Source organism: Carcharodon carcharias, chromosome 8 (assembly GCF_017639515.1).
Source record: "Carcharodon carcharias isolate sCarCar2 chromosome 8, sCarCar2.pri, whole genome shotgun sequence".
Classification (NCBI taxonomy): domain Eukaryota; kingdom Metazoa; phylum Chordata; class Chondrichthyes; order Lamniformes; family Lamnidae; genus Carcharodon; species Carcharodon carcharias.
The window spans coordinates 67,955,329-67,977,448 of NC_054474.1; the positions used below are offsets into that span (position 1 = coordinate 67,955,329).

At 41.9% G+C, this 22,120-nt stretch overlaps 1 protein-coding gene and 1 long non-coding RNA gene across 5 annotated transcripts in view; one reads left to right on the forward strand and one right to left on the reverse strand.

The window, feature by feature from the left end:
* LOC121281351 overlaps positions 1–1,625 on the forward strand; it is a 33,823-nt gene extending 32,198 nt beyond the window's left edge. The window contains exon 3 of the long non-coding RNA XR_005943864.1: positions 1,584–1,625. This is a non-coding gene — a long non-coding RNA (uncharacterized LOC121281351). The remainder of the gene's footprint in view (positions 1–1,583) is intronic.
* Positions 1–21,306, reverse strand: part of kif20a (kinesin family member 20A) — a 72,422-nt gene extending 51,116 nt beyond the window's left edge. For 2 of the 4 annotated variants that reach the window (XM_041194269.1, XM_041194266.1), the window contains exons 1-3: positions 9,607–9,701; positions 7,265–7,299; positions 1,563–1,853 (exon numbers count right to left, since the gene is read on the reverse strand). In XM_041194269.1, coding sequence (XP_041050203.1) covers positions 1,563–1,829 — 267 coding nt within the window. In that variant the 5' untranslated portion in view covers positions 1,830–1,853; positions 7,265–7,299; positions 9,607–9,701. Of the gene's footprint in view, positions 1–1,562; positions 1,854–7,264; positions 7,300–9,606; positions 9,718–21,240 lie in introns of those variants that run through there. The other 2 variants (XM_041194268.1, XM_041194267.1) reach the window with 2 other exon arrangements.
* Between the last annotated feature and the right edge of the window lie 814 nt (positions 21,307–22,120).

Consider the following 22,120-nt stretch of genomic DNA (forward strand, 5'->3'; position numbering starts at 1 on the left):
TGTGTTGGAGCTGAGCACTATGATAAAATGTGCTACAGTTGGGGGAAGATCTGAAAGCAAATAAAACATTAAAGAAATTAAATTCATAAAGATGCACACTCAAGTTCCCAGCCTTGAGTGAACCAGAAGATATGAGGTTGGTCATTTTTAACAATGTTTCACATGCTAACCTTCAAGATGGGTATTCTAGTGCAGCAGGGTTTATCATATTCTTGCTAGGAAAGAATGATAAATGTTGCCCACTGGCTTGGGAGGCTAAGAAAATAAAAAAGGGTAGTGAAAAGCACCTTAGCTGTTGAAACGCTGGCATTAGTAGAAGTGATAGAAATGAGAGTTTAACTTATATAATATTTGTGTCTGTACATTGGATAAGGGGCATAATATTTCTGTCAGTATATTGGATAAGGGGCAATGTGAGAAAAGTTTGCCCATAGAATGTTATGTTGATAACTGGTCTATTTGGGATCATGTTCATTCAACAAAAAGTGTCACTGAGAAAAGGCTAATAGACCTCGCCAGCATAAAAGAAATGTTAGAGAGAAGAGAGATCTCGAAGTTACGATGGGTTGACACAAGTCACCAACTATCAGACTGTTTTATGAAAAGAAATGCCTGCTCCAAGAAATGACTAAATGTAAGAGGGACACCTTATGTTATGAAGACGAAATGTAAAAACTATATATTTTCTTTTTTCGAAACAAACTGAAGGATGTTTTTTAATTTTTCAAAAGCTTTAATTTAAAAAGAAGAGAGGGGAATCTGTCAATATATCAGTAATTACATTGCACAGCAATTACATTGTTAAAGACAATTGCTCATTAAAACATGTGATGGGCTTTGGTTCTCCCATCAAAACAGTATAGATACATCTGGAACACACTAGTGTGGAAGCTGCTAGGAAGTCTGTTACACTGAAAAGCTGTCTCAAGAATAAACCAACTTGTGGGAAAGAAAACTAGCTTTGGACTTATTCTTCCACCACAAGCACTTATTGTAACAACTGATGCTGTCCGATTGGTCAAATGGCCTGTTTCTGTCTCGTGACTTCTACGTATTTCAATATTTCAAATTCAAGTGAAACAGAGCACTCTTCAGAGGCTTAAAGACAGATTGGAAGGAAATAGTTACCGTCTCTCTAATTTTAAAAAATATATAGGAAAGACTGATATAGGAAATTATAATAGGAAAGAACTTGCATTTATACAGCATCCTTCACAACCACAGGCCAACCAGCAATTAACTTTACGGCTAATGAAGTACATTTCATGTGTTGTCACTGCTGTAATGTAGGAAATACAGCGACCAATTTGCACACAGCAAAGTCCGTTGAAGATCAATGCGAATAACCAGATGATCAATTTTAGAAGTGTTGGCTGAGGGATAAATATTAGCCAGAACACTCCTGTTCCTCTTAAAGTATGGCTAAGGGATTTTTAATGTCTACCTGAGAAGGTAGATGGGGACTCAGTTTAATGTCTCATCTGATGAAATGAAAACAATGATCATTGAATGGAACTGAAAAAACGTTATAAACTGGAACCTTTCTGCACTCTGCCACTCACCTGTGATTCTCCTTTCTCAAGCTCGGTTTCAGTGAATGGTCTAATCCGGAGGTAAACCTTCACTCTGTCTTCTGGAAAAGTCTGCACAAGGGTTTGCCCAGCATCATGGCAATTTGGCGTGTTGGTTCCTGGTGAGATGACAGAGAGTTCTGGCAACAATTGTTTGTTCACAACAGCACCGTTCACTGCATCAACAGCAGTTGATTCCCAAACGCCAACCTCCTCCTCATCAGAGAGTACATTTGGAGAAATTAGTCCTGTGGCCATTTCTTTTACAGCTTTGTCCCTGTACTGAAATAAAAATCGTACAATTAAAATCATGCCTCAATATTTTATGCTTTTGTTATCGAGTCAGAGGATGCAGAAAATACAATGGCTTTGCAAAATTTAATTTTCATCCTTGAAGGATGGATTACCAAGTAGCTTTGTGCAATTTTTTATTCAAAGGATATGGATGCCACTGGCAGAGCCAGCGTTTATTACCCATCCTTGTGCAACTGAGCGACTTGCTAGACCATCTCAAAGTTAGTGAAATGTCAACAACATTGCTGTAGGTCTGGAGTCACATATGGGCCAAAGCAGCAAACAAAGCAGTTTGTCTTCCCAAAAGGACATTAATGAACCAGATGAGTTTTTACAACAGCCCAGCAGTTTCAGTCGTCACCATTAGGTGATAAATCTAGAGTAAAAAAGCTAGTTATTTAATTCGCTGCATGCAAATTTTTCAGCTGACACTGTGGTATTTGAACTCATTTCTGTAGACCACTAGTCCAGGCCTCTGAGTTATTAGCCCAGTAACATAACCAATTTGCTTCTATTGCCCTAAAAATCCTGAGAAGGCAGAGGAAATGCCAGAGGTATTGAATAAGTGCTTTGCAACAGCCTTCACAAAAGAAGAGGATGAAGGTAACGTCACAGCAGGGAAGAGCTATTGGATAGGATAAAAACAGAAAGGAGATGCTGAATAGCTTGGCATTGCTCAAAGTTAACAAATCATCTGGTCCAGATGGGATGCATCTTAGATTGCTAAGAGCAAGGATGGTGATAGCAGAAGCTCTGACCATAATTTTTCAATCCTCATATCATTGGATATGGGGGTGGTGCCAGAGGGCTGGAAGACTTGAAATGTTACATCTCCATTAAAAAAACGTGGAGGGGGATAAACCTGGTAACTACAGGCCAGTCAACCTTATGTCAGGGGTGGGAAAACTACATGCACCCATTGTCAAGGACAAGACTGGTTCTCAGTTGGAAGAGCTTGGATTAATAAGGGGCAGCCAGGACAGATTTGTTAAAGACACATTGTGTCTGACTAACCTGATAAAGCACTACATGACAAATTCATTTGAAAATAAAAGCACATGATTAAAGGCATTGAGGTAAATTGGGTATGTAATTGACTAAGAGACAGGAAGCAGAGAACAGATGTTTTTCCTGACCAACGAGAAGAATACATGACTGTCCCCCAGGAATTTACTAAGATTACTGCTATCTTATTATTTACAAACGACCTTGACTTAGGTTCATGGAGTACAACTTTGAAGTTTCAAGAAGGTATCAAAAGTGGCAATACAGTAAATATGAAGGAGGTTTGTAGCAGATCACAGGAAGGCATAGTCTGGCGAAATGGGCAGACACGTAGCAGATGCAACTTAGAGTCACAGAGTTATACAGCACAGAAACAGGCCCTTCGGCCCATCGTGTCCGTGCCAGCCACCAAGCACCTATCTATTCTAATCCCATTTTCTAGCACTTGGCCTGTAACCCTGTATGTTATAGTGTTTCAAGTACTCATCTAAATACTTCTTAAATGTTGTGAGGGTTCCGGCCTCTACCATCCCCTCAGGCAGTGTGTTCCAGATTCCAACCATCCTCTGGGAGAAAAAGTTTTTCCTCAAATCCCCTATAAACCTCGTGCCCCTTACTTTAAATCTATGACCCCTAGCTATGGACACCTCCACTAAGGGAAAAAGTTTCTTCCTATCTAACCCCTTAAAGTTTTGTATACCTCTACCCTCAGCCTTCTCTGCTCTAAGGAAAACAACTCTAGCCTATCCAGCCTATCTTCATAGCTGAAACGCTCCAGCCCAGGCAACATCCTGGTGAATCTCCTTTGCACCCTCTCCAGTGCAATCACATCCTTCCTATAGTGTGACGATCAGAACTGCATACAGTACTCTAGTTGATTTCTAACTAGCGTTATATACAAGTCTAACATAACCTCCCTGCTCTTATATTCTATGCCTCGGCTAATAAAGGCAAGTATCTCATATGCCTTTTTAACCACCTTATCTACCTGTGCTGCTGCCTTCCTTAATACAAATAAAAGTGATGTGATTCATAGCGAGGCAGTATAATCTAAATTGTACTATTTTGAGAGAGGTACAAGAGCAGAGAAACCTGTGGGTGCATATTCACAAATGTGTGAAGGTGGAAGGGAAAATTAATAAGGCGATTAAGAAAGCACAACAGATATTTGGGCTTTGTAAATGTGGGCATTGAGTACAAAAACAAGGAAGTCATGCTAAACCTTTACAAATCACTGACTGGGCCTCAGTTGGAGTATTGTTTACAACTGTAGAGAACACTTTAGGAAGGAGAAGGTATAGAGACAGTTTACAAAGATTTCACCAGGGTGAACAACTTCAGTTATGTGGCGAGATTAAAAAACCTAGGGCTTTTTCTTCTTAGAAGAGAGGGCGAAGGGGAAATCTAATAGAAGTATTCAGGATTATGAGGGGTTTTGATGGAGCAAGTAGAGAGAGGCAGGGTCAGTACCCAGAAGTCATAAAGCAACCAGGGATTTAAAATAAATCAGCAAAAAAAAACTAGAAGGGGAAATGGCATTTTTCACACAGACAGTTAAGATTTGGAACAAACTATTTGAAAGGGTGATGGAAGCAGATTTCATAGGAACTTTCAAAGGCAGGATTATGAGGAAGAAAGCAGGGGTTTGGGATTAAGCTAGGCAGCTGGTTAGAGCTAACACAGGCACAACAGGCTGAACACTAAGATGCCATGATATTAATTATGCTGTAAACACAGGATGGAGTTTAGCTATGGTGGTGTTGATCATCCACTGTCTGATTCACACAAGAAAAATAATCAGTGAGTTGAACACTGCTGGCATCTGTGGAATTGTAATCCCATAGATCAACACCTACAGGGAGGCAGGAAAAACATGAAGGGGGGGAGGGGGGGGGGGGGGGGGAAAGGAAAAAAAATTACCGCCATGCATTGTTAACAAAGAACACTTCAAGAGTCTGGACAATACAAATGAACTGCAAGAGTTAAGCACATAATCAAGACCCGCTCAACCTCACTCCCTGCTTCACTCATCATTCCAAGCATACTGAACTCAATTTAAATAATGTCAATTATTGCAAAAAGTGGAGTTACATTAAAGTGCAAGAGGCTACTGCAGAATAATTAGCAAATGATTTTCAGGTACACATGTAGAAATTTTACAATTCTCAGCTGGAATGAGAAAAGGAAACAATGGGACTAATGTTAGCTGTTACGAACTGAATTTGCATTCTTCATAAACTCATCTAACTGATTCAACGGATTTAAGTGGGCTGGACCAGGCTTCCAATTCACCAATGATGTAAACAATTAAATTCAAAATTCCACACAAGAATGCCCTCAGTTACTCCAGACACTAAATATAGTGACTTTGCGCCCTACAACCTAGAGTGAAACCAGATGTTGCTTGGTTTCTGTTTAGATCAATCATCACACAACCCAAGCAATAAGGACCAGGCTCCAGGCAACAGCTAGCTGATGTACTGAACAGCGCTCCAGCAAGCAGCCCCTGTCACAAACTTTGTTTTATCCACACAATAAAAATGTTTCAAAGAGGAAGCAGTAATTTGATGTTATGCAAAGAGATCATTAGTAGAATTCTGTCACTAAGGCATCTAACACTGCCTGCTGTGATTACACAGAAATGAAAGCTCTGGATGTTTGAATCTTTGCCCCTTATCCACAGTGCAGGATAGTCATTAACTTCCAGCTAATCACTTCTACAGTGCAGTAAAGGGCTGCTCTTAGTTAAAAAGCAAGCATCTACTTTGACACTCGTTTTAACTAATGCCAAAGCTATGGACAGAAATATGTTTCCTCAGGAAACAATGAACGAAATGATTGTGTGCTTTTTCGGATGAAATTGAAAATAAATGCAATTACTTATGAGGTAAAAACAAAAATTACTAAAACATCCTTTAGGGCTTTCAAAACCCAGTTGAATCTCATTATCCAAATCACCGTTATCCCTACTCATCTACACACGAGTTTAACTCACATTTATCACACAATCAGTTTTTAATGTTTTAACATTTTCTCATTATAGGCTACATTTATACAAAAATCTGTGAGCTTCCTCCTCTTCCTAAATGTCCCAATGCTTCAGAAACAATGTATTATTTTTCATAGTGCAACCACTTTTGTTAAATAGCTAGTTATCACAGGCAATTCTTACACAGCAAGATCCTACAAACAGTAAATTAAATAAAGAAAAACGCTGGAAACACTCAGTAGGTCAGGCAACATCTGTGGAGGAGAAAAATAGGGTAATGTTCCAGGTCAATGACCATTTGTCAAAATAATAAAATGAACTGAACGATCGGTTAATATATTTAGCATATTGCTTAAGGGAGGAATGGTGACAAAGACAGGAAAATTGCTGCTCATAGTTAAATGCAGTTATTCAAATGCAATATTTTACATTCAGCAGAACTACCAAAACAGGTAGTCTCAGTTTAAAGTCTCAACTAATAGATGGTACCTCTGACAATGCAGTACTCCTTTAGCAATGCATATCAGTTTCAACCTAGATTATGAGCTACAGTTCTGGAACACACATCCCGATTCAGGTAAACCAAATTGACAATGAAGGCATCGAAAATAGTGGAAATCTGGAACGTTCTCCTCCAAAAATGGAGATTAATAGATTTTTGTTACGGGAAATGGAACCAAGTCAGGCAAATGAAGTCAAAATACAGAACTGTCACAATTTAATTGAATGATGGAAAGGTTTGAGGGACTGAATGGCCTACTCCTCTTTGCATCACCATGTAATCTTGTACAATTCCATATGCACTTCTGGTACCTGATCCAATGGTAGTTCATCATCCATGACAGACATCTAAATCCACAAAAGGTAGCAATCAGGAGAGGGAATCCTAGCTAGTTTACTCCCTGCCCTAACCTAGGAACATTGAAGCCAATTACAGGGCCTGTATGGTCACCCCAGCTGAGTTTAGCCAACTCAACAGACTTGGGACTTTCCTGGGCTGCATGCCTCGGCTGTATACTGGGTAAATTCAGAGCCAATTTACCGACCTTAATATTTAAAAATAGACCTAAGCTAATAATAATAAATCAAATTAAACCATCCCAAATCAATGTGTCTCTTCAACTCCTGGGGAGAACAGAGAGCTAGTTCTCCTTTCTTCAAAAGCAAAATGTATCTTGGCAGGTACAGAATACATTACCATCATTTGCAAACTGCATTTCAGTTGCCCTCTCCTTGTCAAAAATTGCATGCTCGATTGCACATCTCTACCAGACAGCATGAAAGACACAGCAGGAAAACACAAAATTTCACAAAGGACATCAGATTGCCCAGTCAGCTCTATTCTGAAGCTACGTTTATTTAGCTGCACACAAGCTGGATTTACACACAAAAAAAAATTGCTTACCAAGTTCTTACTGGTAGACTGCAATGGCTCGAGTTCTTGAAAATAAAACCATGTACATAAAGAATTTGTATGTGAACAATCTCCATTCAATAATAATTGCTGTACATCAAATGTGACATCTGGTAAACTCTCCAGTTAAAATAGTTTGAAAAGATCCCATAGATTTAAACCAGCAATAGGTAACTTTAATCACAAATATGTGCTAGGAATAACACCAAGAAGGGACCATACATTTTAATTCATCTCTAACAAACAAACACCAAAAAATTGGATAATTTTATCACTTAAAACAGATTAATTCAAGCCAAAACAAACAGTACAATAGATTTTAGGAACTCTTGCACTTCATTTTCTTTTAAATGTCAGGAGATTGACTTCTATGTGTCGTTCTGTCCTTTTAAGACAGGCATCAGATGCTAGTCTCTGTCATGCTAATGAACCCAGTCACACAACAGAGACACACACAAGTGAGTAGAAATGCAGCAGCCAAACTTCATGTACTTTGCTGAAAGAGGGTCTTCATTTAACAACATATTAGTAGATTCACCCTGCAAGTCCTGTAAATCACTTGAACTCCTCTTCTGTAACAGCATGTTTTGGATGTTTTTTTAAATTCATTTTATGGGATGTGGACGTCGTGAGCTGGGCCAGCATTTATTGCCCATCCCTAGTTGCCCTTGAGAAGGTGGTGGTGAGCTGCCTTCTTGAAACCGCTGCAATCCATGTGGTGTAGGTACACCCACAGTACTGTTAGGGAGGCAGTTCCAGGATTTTGACCCAGTGGCAGTGAAGGAACGGCAATAAATTTCCAAGTCAGGATATTAAGTGGCTTCCAAAACTAAAGCTATTCTACTAGACCCAGAAAAGGTGCAGTTTTTCCATTATGTAAGAGTCAACATTACAAGTACACACATTAGATGTATATAGCACAAAAATTGCAGGCATGCTGCCCATAATTTTCCACACAATTACAATTAACATTCTGAAAACCACAGGCAGCATGCCCAAGATTTGCTGATAGGGTACGCCAGCAGGCAAGGCTCTCTGTGAAGAACACACATTCAGCAAACCAGCTCAAGTGCCTCTTTATATCTTACCTTGAATAAAAACACTGCCCCAAGGCAGAATAGTTAAACTCAAGGGAATTCTATTATAGATTGCTTCCTTCCCTTTCTCTTGTGGTGGCCTCTGTCAGATTGTTTCCATTTTGGCTGCTATGCAAGATCTTTTCCAAAGGGGTTTAAGTTACTAACTCTGAAGGTTTTTAAACTAGAATCCATAGAAATATCATCTCCAGCAATAAAATTTTTAAAAACCCAGAGAACATCACTCCAATGGATGAGCACCTCATCAGACCATACAGGGTATGGTACCAGTGTTTATATTACTGGACTGGTGAACTAGAGAACAAGCCCATTAATCAGTAGGATGCAGGAGCATCCAGGTTGAGATTTAAGTTCAGTTTTCAATCAGATTGTCTGCTGGGTTGTGAATATCTTTTCGGAAACCTGCTGCTCTCACCTCATCTGGTTTATAGGTGACTCCAGTCCCACAGCAACATGGTTGATTGTTAACTCCCCTCAGAAGGGTACTAGCTTGGCACCCAGTCAAATCTAAACACCTTTATTAAGAACCTCATTAAGAACCACCACCTCAGAAAATAGGCATGGGCATAAATGCCAGCCTTGCCCTTAATACATGAGGTGAAAAAAAAACTTTTTCACACAGCAAGTAGTTAGGGTTTGGAATGCACTGCTTGGAAGTGTGGTGGAGTCAGGTTCAATCGAGGCATTCAAGAGGGCACTGGGTGATTTTTTGAATAGAAACAATGTGCAGGATTAGGGGGAAAGGATTGTCTCTAAGTCAAAATGCTCAGAGAACTGGTGCAGACACAATGGGCCGAATGGCCGCCTTCTACATAACACATATTAAAAATGTCTCAGTCCTCATCCAAATGGCGAGTAAAGTATGATATATAATCTCGAATGGGATGGCAGATAACCCAGGCTGGATGATCGGATAATTCAATCCCATCTGAAAAATAAACAAATGCAGCCTGTTCTTCCTGTAGATGTTGACTTAGCTGCTTTTCTCCTGGAAGGTTGCAATAATTTACTTTTCTCCTAAGAAGGAGAACCTCATTGTGAACCTGCAGCACATTGACTGTCAGCTCGATGGGGGGAGGGTAAGTGCTACACCATGACTGGCCTGGCCGGGCCTGGCCTCCTGCTTCACTGCTGAAACAGTAAATCGGGCTGTGCCTGTGGCAGTGATCAGATCAAGAGGAAGGGGAGGGGGTACTAGTCGGGTTAATGTTAATCAGCCCCGGAGCTGGCACTAACCTGAAAGCCGTGGCCTTTCCTTTCTTCAGCTGAGGATTACTCAAAAATGACCTGTCTCCAAGTGCACCGACCCCGCTGGATAACGACTCTCCTTTTTCAAATAGCGCGCCGCTGACACCTTCCAATGGCCTTCCACGTTCCAGTGACCTCACTCCGCATGCGCGCCGCCGGGGGGCTGTGACAATTTGAGAATGGGAGGGCCGCCATATTTCGTTAGGGCAAAAAGAGAAAGGGATGACTTCTGCGGCTGCGTGGTTCCAAGCTTGGGCGCCCAGAGGCTCCGGCTCCGCAGTTGTGCGCAAACCCATAACGTCACGACTGGCAATCCGCATGCGCAGTTCCAGCGCCAGGCTTTTCATCATGTGGCTGCAAAGGGTAGACACAGGAAAGATGTTTCCCCTGGCTGCGGGGGGGTGGGGCGGGAACTACAACCAGGTGACACAGTCCCAGAATAAGGGCAGTCCGTTTAATACTGAGATGAAGAGGAATTTCTTCACTGAGAGGGTGGTGAATGTTTGGAATTATGGCCCCAGGGGGCTATGGAGGCTGTCATTGAGTATGTTAAACACTGAGATTAATAGATTTCTACATATTAAAAACATCAAGGGATATGGGGATAGTGTAGGAAAATGTTATTGAAGTAGATCATCAACCACGATCTCACTAAATGGCAGCGCAGGCTCGAATAGCTGAATGACCTACTCCTCCTATTTCTCATGTTCCTTTCAATGTGTCTCTCTCTAGTAGTTATTTGTAGAAAAACAGGTTATAAGATTATAAGAATTAGGAGTGATAGTAGGCTTTTGGACCCCTCAAGCCTGTTTGGCCATTTAATAAGATCATGGCTGATCTGATTGTGGCTTTAACTCCACTTTTCTGCCTGCCCTCCATTTGACTCACTTGTAGATCAAAAACCTAAATCAGCCTTGAATATATTCAATGACCTAGCCTCTACTGTTCTCTGGGAAAGAGAAGTCCAAATTAACAACCTTCTGAGAGAAGAAATTCCTCTTCATCTCTGTCTTAAGTGGGAGAGCTCTTATTTTTAAACTGTGCCCTTAGCAGGTTAGCAATAATTTTGAAAGCTTTTGGTATTTTTCCTTCAAGAAGGTAGATGATAGTTCTCCCAAGAATATATATATATATGTATACATATATATTCATGTATACATATATATGTGTTCTATTACCACTTGTTTACTATTTGCTTAATAAATGAGGTTAATAATTTAAAACCAGAAAAAATTGCTGTTTATATTGTTGTTTTATATCCAGGACTGTCAGCTCAAAGCAAATATGTTTGACACGTGTGTTTCAAGACATCTGTACTCAAGGTATTTGGGAAGATTATAAATATGTTTTCCTGCAACGTCATTAGGATATACATTACATTATCAGCTAGCCACTGAAACTGAATCAATTTCAAAGTGACTTAAACATTTAAAAAAAAATTGTTATGAAGAGTTTGGAGAAATACCAGAATGAATAAGTTAGAGAGATCATTAATGTAGAGCTGGTACTAGCGCAGTCCTCCAGAGCTGAGATTTCCAATGCACACCTCCAAATTTACATCAGCTCATCTGCTGATAAAACCTTCATCTATTTCTTTGTCACATCCAGAGTTGACTAGCCTAATGTCCTTCTGGTTAGCCTTATATCTCCTAATCTTTGTAAAACTCCGCTCATCCAAAACTCCGTTGTCCATGGCATATCATGCACCAAATCTCATTTGTCCATTGTAACTGTTCTTGCCTACATTGGCTGTAAGTCCCCTAATGATCAAATTTAAAATATTAGACTATCAACTAATATTCACTACAAACCCACAGACTCCCACAGCTGCCTTGACACCTTGCTTTCTAAGAACTCCATTCCATTCTCCCAGTTTCTCGATTTCCATCACATCTGTTCTGATGATGCAACCTTCCACACCAGTGCTTCTGATATTCCTTTCTTTTTCCTCAACCAAAGGTTCCCACCCAGCATGAGTGACAGGGCAGTTCTACCAGGCTGATCCATTTCGGGCACCTCTGCTCTCACCCCTTCCTCTCACTCCCAGACCATGATAGGGTTCCCTCGTCCTCACCTTCTATCCCACCAACTCAGCATTCAATGGATCATCCTCTGCCATTTTTGCCAGCTCCAGCATGATACCACCAATAAAGACATCTTCCCCTCCCCTTTCAGCATTCTGAAGGGACCATTCCCTCTTCAACACCCTGCTCCACTCAGTCACCTCTAACACCCTGTCTCTCCCCACAGCACCTTTCTGTGCAAATACAGAAGAAGCAACATCTGCCATTTCATCTCCTCCCTTCTCACCATCCAAGGCCCCAAACACTCCTTCCAAGTGAAACAGCAATTTACTTGTACTTCTTTCAATTTAGTATACTATATTCGATGTTCATAATGTGATTTCCTTTACGCTGGGGAGACCAAAGGTAGACTGGGTGACCGTTTTGCGGAACACCTCCATTCAGTCTGGAAGCATAACCCCCGAGCTTCCTGTTGTTTACCATTTTAATTCTCCACATTACTCCCACTCTTACCTTTCTATCCTTCGCCTGCCACAGCATTCTAATGGAACACAACGTAAGCTCTAGGAACAGCACCTATCTTTTGCCTTGGCACTATAGAGCCTTCTGGACTCAGTATGAGTTCAACAACTTTAGATCATAACCTTTGCCTCCATCTTGTTCTATATGTTTTTTTCTCCCTGGGTTATTTCTTTCTTTATCTCTTCATGGGCCAGAATTAGAGAAGCATTGATATCTTGCTGGGCTGTGGGGCTGGAAGAGATTACAGAGATGGGGAAGGGCAAAAGTATGAAGGAATGAAGGAGAGAAAAAGAGGAAAGGAAAGGGTGCAGAAGCTGGGAGTGGTGCTATAGGGGGGACGAAGGATGGCTGGGAATGGACGTAGCCTTTCAGAAATAAGAAAGTTCAAGCATGAGCAAAGACAGAGATCGAATGAAGAAAAGTTCAACATTATCTAAGAAGTGGCAGGCAAGTCTGAGCATGAACTGGGAAAGGATGCAGCATGGCAGAGGAAGAAATGTGCTGACATTGAAAGATCATAAATTGAACTAGGGAATTTGGACGGGGAAAAAATGCTCGTTTAAACTGGGCTGTGAAGGGGAGGAAGAAGAGACTGGGTGGAGGAGTATGATTAGAGCAATTTGAATTAGGTTTATGGTGTTTGAAGAGGTAGTGTATCTTATGAAATGTGCCTGGAACTGGGGATGTTATATGTTTTGTAATTTTCACATTCAAAAATCTATTAATTGTGAATTAGAAAGTGCTTAAAGTTAACCAAAATACCTATTTTTGAAATGGAAACATTGAAATATTTCCAGAGGAGGTTGGGGTGTGGAGGATTGGTGGGGCGCAGGGGTGGGTGGTGGTGTTCCATGACCCATCTAGAAATGCATCACCAATTTTGTACTCCTTCAGTATTGTATTTGCCCCTATAGGCTTTCTCTTCTTTGTTTTGCTGCAGCGTAATAAAGGAATGACAACATTATTGCAACATCTTGAACTTGTCAGCACATGCATAATATATAAGGTTGTTCTTGAGGTGCCTGCTTTCTGGAAGTTGGTGGTCAGCATATTTTAATTTTCCAGTATTGCATTTATGCCATCAGATAGATGTATAATGACAGCAGTGGGTGAGGCAAGAACAGCATTTATGGATGTTAACTGGCACATCTACAGGCAGGAGTTATGCTGATTACAAGCGTTCTGTATCAAAAACATAGCCTGAGAGAGATCTGATAAACTTCCACAAAATAATGCTTAAAATAGCCAGTATTGTGCTGCTTTTTACATTTTTTAAATTCATTCAGGGGATGTGGGCTTCACTGGCTGGGCCAGCATTTATTGCCCATTCCTAGTTGTCCTTGAGAGGATGGTGGCGAGCTGCCTTCTTGAACCGCTGCAGTCCATGTGGTGTAGGTACTCCCACAGTGCTGTTAGGAAGGGAGTTTCAGGATTTTGAACCAACGACAATAAAGGAACGGTGATATATTTCCAGATCAGGATGGTGAGTGGCTTGGAGGGGAACTTCCAGGTGGTGGTGCTCCCGTTTATCAGCAGCCTTTGCCCTTCTAGATGGTAGTGGTCGTAGGTTTGCAAGGTGCTGTCTAAGGAGCTTTGGCGAATTCTTGCTGTGCATCTTGTAGACTGCTGCCACTGTGCATTTGTGGTAGAAGGAGTGAATGTTTGTAGATATGGTGCCAATCAAGCAGGTTGCTTTGTCTTGGATGGTGTCAAGCTTCTTGAGTGTTGAGGGAGCTGCACTCATCCACACAAGTGAGGAATATTTCATCACACTCCTGATTTGTGCCTTGTAGATGATGGACAGGCTTTGGGAAGTCAGGAGGTGAGTTACTCGTCACAGGATTCCTAGCATCTGGCCTCCTCTTGTAGCTACAGTATTTATATGTCTAGTCCAGTTCAGTTTCTGGTCAATAGTAACCACCAGAATGTTGATAGTGGACGATTCAGTGTTGGTAATGCCATTGAACATCAAAGGGTGATGGTTAGATTCTCTCTTGTTTGAGATGGTCATTGCCTGGCACATGTGTGGCACCAATGTTACTTGCTACTTGTCAGACTAAGCTTGGACATTGTCCAGGTCATGTTACATTTGGACATGGACTGCTTCAGTATCTGAGTCATCGCGAATGGTGCTGAATTTTGTGAACATCAACATCAGCGAGCATCCCTACTTCTGACCTTATGATGGAAGGAAGGTCATTGATGAAACAGCTGAAGAAGGTTGGGCCTAGGACACTACCCTGAGGAACACCTGCAGTGATGTCCTGGAGCTGAGATGACTGACCTAAAACAATCACAACCATTTTGCTTTGTGCTAGGTATGACTCCAACCTCTTTTCCCCTGATTCCTTTTCAGTGTTAGGCTTCAGAAAAGTCCTTCAACTAAACTCTCACTGGTACACGGAGCAAATCCCTTAATGCCATTTTCCCACCATCTCCCTGTAATCCTGCACATTCTTCCTTTTCAGATAAAAGTCTAATTTCTTTTAGAATGCGTGGATTGAACCTGCACCATCATACTCTCAGGCAGTGTATTCCAGACATTAAGCACTTTTTGTGTGAAAAGATTTCTTCTTATATCACTTTTGCTTCTTTTGCCAATTACTTTAAATCTGTGCCCTCTCATTCTCGATCCTTTCACGAATAGAAACAGTTTCTCCCTATCCACTCTGTCCAGATTGCTCATGATTTTGAATACCTTTATCAAATCTCCTCACACCCTTCCTTTCTGCAAAAAAAAAATCCTAACTGTCCAATCTATCTTCATAGCTGAAGCTCCTCATTCCTGGAACCATTATTCTGAACCTTCTCTGTTATAGATTTATAGATAAAAGCAAAATACTGCGGATACTGGAAATCTGATACAAAAACAAAATTTGCTGGAAAAACTCAGCATCTGTGGAGAGAAAAAATTAACATTTCGAGTCCAGACGACTCTCCTTCAGAACTAAACAGAAGTAGAAACATGATGAAAAATATACTGTATAAGCAGGGTGGGACAGATGAAGCTGGATAGAAGACCAGTAATAGGTGGAGGCAAAGGAGATATTGCAAAAGATGTCATAAACAAAAGGTTGAAGGGTGTTGATGGTGGTGATACTGGCTAAAGGAGGTGCTAATGGTACTAATAGAATACCTACCTTGAGGAACTACTGCTCTTCTCTCCAACAGGATTGTCGTTTGTCTCTTTTGCCCTGTTCACCTTCATTGCTTTCCATTTCCCTCCTGGTGTTTGACAAGGTGTTTACTAAAACTCATTTTCACAGCCATATTTCCTTCCTCAGTGACTGTCTCCATCTCAATTTACCCCAAGTGGATTCCAACTGAAGTTCCATCCCTTATGTTTCGAATCCACCCAAGATTACAGTTATCTCCGGGACATACAACGTTCCTCGGACTGCTGTTCTCGCTGCATCCTGAGATCCACACTCAGTGCCATGCGCCGCCATCTAAACACATTCGACTTCTCCCTCCAGCAGCACCGCCTCACTCTATCTCAAAGCTGTCCTTGCTCCCAGTTTCATTTTATTTTTCATTTCATCTGATGCCTTAATAAGAAACTTTGTCTCTTTCTTTCAGGTGCTGAGGAACGCAAGCTCCAACAACTCATTGAAACCAAGGCCCATTCAGGACCCTCCACCCCTCCCTGTCCTTCTGACCCCATGCCGTCTTCTAATCCCAGCCCCGGCCGTGTATTCACTATACCCCCTGACCTTCCCCTCTCTGATGCTGAACGTTCAGTACTCAGCAAAGACTCAGTTTCATACCCTTACGCCCTCACCTCAGTGAATTCCGGGCTCGGCACAATGCTGAACTCTTCTTCCACTGCTTCCGTCTCCGTGCTCACTTCTTTGAGCAGGAGTCCTCCCCGCATTCCACGGATCCTTTCACCCAGTATGCTCCCTCCAACTGGACCCCTCCTTCTGGCCTCTTACTTGCTCTTGATCTTTTCATTGAGAACTGTCGGCATGACATCGCCGTCTCAATTTCTCTGCTCCTCTCACCAACTCTAACCTGTCTCCTTCTGAACTTGCCACTCTCCGTTCTCTCAGGCCAAATCCTGACTTTGTTATCAAACCTGCTGAAAAGGATGATGCTGTTGTTGTCTGGCGCACTGACCTCTACCTCACAGAGGCTGAGCGCCAACTCACAGGCACTTCCTCCTACCTTCTCCTGGACCATGACCCCCCCACCAAACATCAAGCCATTGTTTCCAGGACTGTCACTGACCTCATCTCCTCTGGAGATCTTCCCTCCACAGCTTCCAACCTCATAGTCTCTCAGCCTTGGACATCCCGCTTCTACCTCCTCCCCAAAATCCACAAACAGGACTGTCCCCCGTAGACCGATCGTGTCAGCCTGTTCCTGCCCCACGGAACTCATTTCTTCTTATCTTGACTCCGTTCTCTCTCCCCTTGTCCAGTCTCTTCCCACCTACATCTTCAATTCCTCTGATGCCCTACATCATATCAATATTTTCCAGTTCCCTGGCCCCAATCGCCTCCTCTTTACCAAGAGGAGGATGTTTGGACATCCAAACCCTCTACACCTCCATCCTCCACCAGGATGGTCTGAGGGCTCTTCACTTCTTCCTTGAACAGAGGCTCAAACAATCCCCATCCACCATCACTCTTTTCCACCTGGCTGAACTTGTTCTCTCACTGAACAATTTCTCCTTAAACTCATCTCACTTCCTCCAAATAAAAGATGTGGCTATGGGTGCCCACACGGCCCCAGGTATGCCTGTCTCTTTATGGGGTGTGTGGAACATTCCTTGTTCCAGTCCTACTCAGGCCCCCTCCCACAACTCTTTCTCCAGTACATCGATGACTGTTTCAGTGCCACTTCATGCTCCCATCTGGACCTGGAAAACTTTTTATTAATTTTGCTTCCAATTTCCTCCCCTCCATCATTTTCACATGGTCCATCACTGACACTTCCCTTCCCTTCCTTGACCTCTCTGTCTCAATTTCTAGTGATAGACTGTCCACCAATATCCATTACAAGCCTACTGACTCCCACAGCTACCTCGACTACAGGTCCTCACACCCCGCTTCCTGTAAGGACTCCATCCCATTCTCTCAGTTCCTTCGCCTCCGTCACATCTGTTCTGATGATGCCACTTTCAAAAACAGTTCCTCTGACATGTCTTCCTTTTTCCTTAACCGAGGTTTTCCACCCATGGTGGTTGACAGGGTCCTCAGCCGTGTCCAACCCATCACCCGCACCCCTGCCCTCACTCCTTCCTCTCTCTCCCAGAACCATGACTGGGTGCCCCTTGTTCTCATTTTTCACTCCACTAGCCTCCATATTCAAAGAATCATCCTCCGCCAAACACATCTTCCCTTCACCCCCCCTGTCAGCATTCCTCTAGGAACCATTCACTCCGGGACACCCTGGTCCACTCCACCATCACCCCCTACACCTCAAACCCCTCTAACGGCACCTTCCCATGCAATTGCAGAAGATGCAACACCTGCCCCTTTACTTCCTCCCTGCTACTGTGCAAGGGCCCAAACACTCTTTTCAAGTGAAGCAGCATTTCACTTGCACTTCCTTCAATTTGGTTTACTGCATTCATTGCTCCCAATGCAGTCTTCTCTCCATTGGAGAAACCAAACGCAGACTGGGTGACCGCTTTGAAGAACACCTTCGGTCTGTCCACAAACATGACCCAGACCTTCCTGTCGCTTGCCATTTCAACACACCATCCTGTTCTCATGCCCACATGTCTGTCTTTGGCCTGCTACAATGTTCCAGTGAAGCTCAACGCAAACTGGAGGAACAGCACCTCATCTTCCGACTAGGCACTTTGCAGCCTTCCGGACTTAACGTTGAGTTCAACAACTTCAGATCATGAACTCTCTCCTCCATCCTCACTTCTTTCTGATCCCCTTTTTTCAAATATTTATTTTTAAAAATTTTTATATATACATTTCTTTTCCCCAGCTATTTCTATTATTATTTTTAAAAATGTATTTCCATTCATTGTTTTATCCCCACCTTTTAGCCTATTTTGATCTTTGGTCCCACATCTCCCCCTCACCCCACCCCCACCAGGGCCACCTATCACTGGCTCATTCTGCTTCCTACTCTTAATGTCACCATTAGCACCTCCTTCAGCCAGTATCACACCATCAACACCCCTTCAACCTTTTGTTTATGACATCTTTTGCAATCTCTCCTTTGCCTCCACCTATCACTGGCCTTCTTCTATCCAGCTTCATCTGTCCTACCCTCCTTAAACAGTATATATTTCATCACATTTCTACTTCTCTTTAGTTCTGAAGAAGAGTCATCTGGACTTGAAACGTTAACTCTTTCTCTTCACATATGCTGTCAGACCTGCTGAGCTTTTCCAACAATTTTTGTTTTTGTTATAGATTTATAGATGTTAGTTATGGATGTTATGCTTATAAATGTTAATTGAAGTCAAAAGTATAAACAAATGATTATGATGTAATTTAAAATGTTTTTAAGTTATCAATGACAGGTGCAATTCTACATTAAACTGCACAAAGAAAATTCTTTGGAGAATGCGGGCATCGATCCCGCTACCTCTCACATGCTAAGCGAGCGCTCTACCATTTGAGCTAATTCCCCACCGATTACAACTGTTTCCGCTATTCAATTTGTAACTCTATTGGCTTATAGCCTTGAGTTTGTAGTATTCCTGATGATTGACAGCGGGCTGAGACAATAGCAGTCGTGAGCCTTAGGGGCGGGGGGGCTGCCCATGTGAACCAATCAGAATGGAAGTACACTCGAGGGGGCGAGAAGTTCCTTACACCTCGCATCCTGATTGGTGCATCTTGTCAGTCAGTCGGATTGTCTGGCTGAGACCGGGTGCTGAAACGCTTAAAAAGGACGGGAAGAGCTTTTACCATAGCGATATGCATATATACAGGAACGAAGTTAGAATGCAGTGTCACTTAGCAAATTTAATCGTGGATCGTAGACATTATATGAAGCCCAACACGTAGAAAATGTACCTGTTTCTGTCCTCGAAATGCAATTTATTTTACTGCAGAATATGAACGCTTGGCGATTAAATACAGGCCTTTTCAAGTCATACCCATTGCAGCAAGGCTAGCAGATTTTTTTTATTAAGACTTGCTTTGATGTTCCTCACTCCTAAGTAAACTTAATTTGAAATAAATTATTATCTGCCCCTCCTAAATCCAAATTGGGAGGTGCACAAAGAATCACAGAATTGGTACAGCACAGATGAAGGCCATTCGGTCCCTCGGACGCAGGTACATTCTTAACATGGGTAGGAATTTATATAGATTTTTCTTTTCCCACCTATTTCCATTATTTTTAAATCCATACCTTTTATGCCCTGTTAGTCTTTCCACCCCACCCCCACTAGAGCTGTACCTTGTGTGTCCTGCCATCCATTCTTAATTAGCACATTCGTTTAGATAATATCACCACCTTTTTGTTCTTTTGTCTGTGACATCTTTTGATTATCTGCTCCTATCACTGCTTGTCCCTACAACCACCCCTCCCCCCACTTCTCTCCCCCCACCCCCACCTTAAACCAGCTTATATTTCACCCCTTTCCTAATATTACTCAGTTCTGTTGAAAGGTCATGAGGACTCGAAACGTCAACTCTTTTCTTTCCGCCGATGCTGCCAGACCTGCTGAGTTTTTCCAGGTAATTCTGTTTTTGTTTTGGATTTCCAGCATCCGCAGTTTTTTGTTTTTATTTTTATGGGTAGGAATGTGTTGGATCAACTTTGCCAGGAACCAATAAAAAAAAACATTCACTTCATTGCCTGGGAGCATTTCCCTTTGTTGTCCCAGGTATTTTTTCAGTGGCATTTTTGGTTGCTCACAATTAGTACATCCCCATGAATAACACAATGGATAAAACAATGGTCCATGTTTTCAGTGCTCTTACATGTGCCCTCATTTGTTGCAAACCTTGCCGAATTAGGTCACAAGCGCCACGCATATTTTCGCATGTGTGTCAATCCCAATTGAAGCAGCTCTTAAAAGGAAACACAAACATCCACTGCTTCTGGATCTTACAGTGACTTCCACCATTGCCACCATCCTCTGTAGGGGCTATATTCCCTTGGATCTAGTATCTGGCCTGCTGCTTGTTTTCAGTACTTTGCTCGTTTGCAGGGGACTCTGATCTATTTATGCTGGTTCCCCTTTCTGTTCTGGATTTTGTTTGACTTCAGACCTTCGTTCTGCTGCTTTCCGCCTGCTTGCCGACCTGCATTTCTGCTGGCGTTTTTTTGAACAATTTTGATATTACCTATTGGAAACATGCCTTTTTTTACGAATATATAAGTGCAGATTTGACCAGATTAGGTAGGCAGTATTTAATATTACTTAGTGCAAAACCGACAGTTAGCAATGGGCCCCCAAAGGGCAAATGCCGCTCCTATTGCGCCCACTCAGCTCTTTGTTGCATTTTCCAGTCAAGAAAGTCGGTCTGCAGTTACACACTCTGATCATTAAGTGGCATTGTGGAACACTTTTTCCAGCCTACATCTGTAAATGGTCGATCATCAACTTGAAATACTTGGCTCAGATTTTGCAATGGTAATGCTGGTGAAACTGTTAGCGTTCACTATGATTACTCTGAAATTGCCAGCAAATTCTGGAGTCCATACATGCGAGGTTAAACATGGAGATCCAGAAATTGCTGTTAGTGATTCTATGCTTCCCCACAGGGTGCTGTTGAAATCACTGAACTGACGAGAACTTGCCCCTTTACGGAGTTAGTGTTGCTGTTAAAAAAAAACCTTGAACGCTCTTATTCCATGAGATGTAACGGGGTTGTTTTAAACAGTGAATTAAGTTCATAATTACTGCTAAAAATATCTGGCTCAGGAAAACAAATTTTATATCTGTGGAATGTCAACTTTCTCCATAATAATAAACGTAATCACAATTTTAGGATAACTTTTAAAATGTGACCTTTCAGTTATCTCAAGTGTATGTTCCAAACATTTATTTCCCCTTCAGTAATATTTAATTAAAAATATGGCATCAGTGCATTTTACTTCCTGGTTTGTTGGCTGGGAGAATTCTTCAATATGATTGGTTGCTTACCATGCTTGATGACATAGCTGTTGCTGGATGCCTGGAGATCCCTTTAATTTGGCGCCAGGTGAAAACTGATATTTGCAAAAGGAAAATACACAACATAGAGATGGCGAATTCATTGTGGGTAACTTTCCTTAAGGTCAGCGGCAAGCTCCGTTGTTGTAAAAACAAAAAAACTGCGGATGCTGGAAATCCAAAACAAAAACAAAAACAGAATTACCTGGAAAAACTCAGCAGGTCTGGCAGCATCGGCGGAGAAGAAAAGAGTTGACGTTTCGAGTCCTCATGACCCTTCAACGGAACTTGAGTTCGAGTCCAAGAAAGGACTGCATTGCTGAGCGCAAAATCTGGGCCACAATAACGGTGATTCTCTCTCCACAAACATTGACCGACTTGCTGAGTATTTCCCTTTGGTTAGTTACCTCTTTCGGCTGTATCTTTACATTTTTTTTAAAAAAGTCAACCCGGAAGCATTTTTAGACTTAATGAATATTACACCTTTACACCACGAAACACAAAATATGAACTTTGGGTGTTTTATGAGGTAATTCTTTTGATTATGGAAACATACCTACACCACATGGACTGCAGCATTCAAAAGGTGGCTCACCACCACCCTCTCAAGGGCAGTTAGGAATGGGCAATAAATGCTGGCCTTGCCAGTTACACTCACATCCTACGAATGAATATATAAAAATTTACAATGAGCCTCCCTTACGTTGCTGCAGGCATCCTGAGAGAAGAGCCTCTCAGCATTCTTTAGAGTAAGAGTGAGTATCATGGGTATAGACTTTTCTGGAGTTCTGAGGAGCATTTCCAACATTTTCTGTTTTTGTTTAATCAGTTTTACTGCCTAGAAGAACTGTAGAAAGAAAATCATGCAACC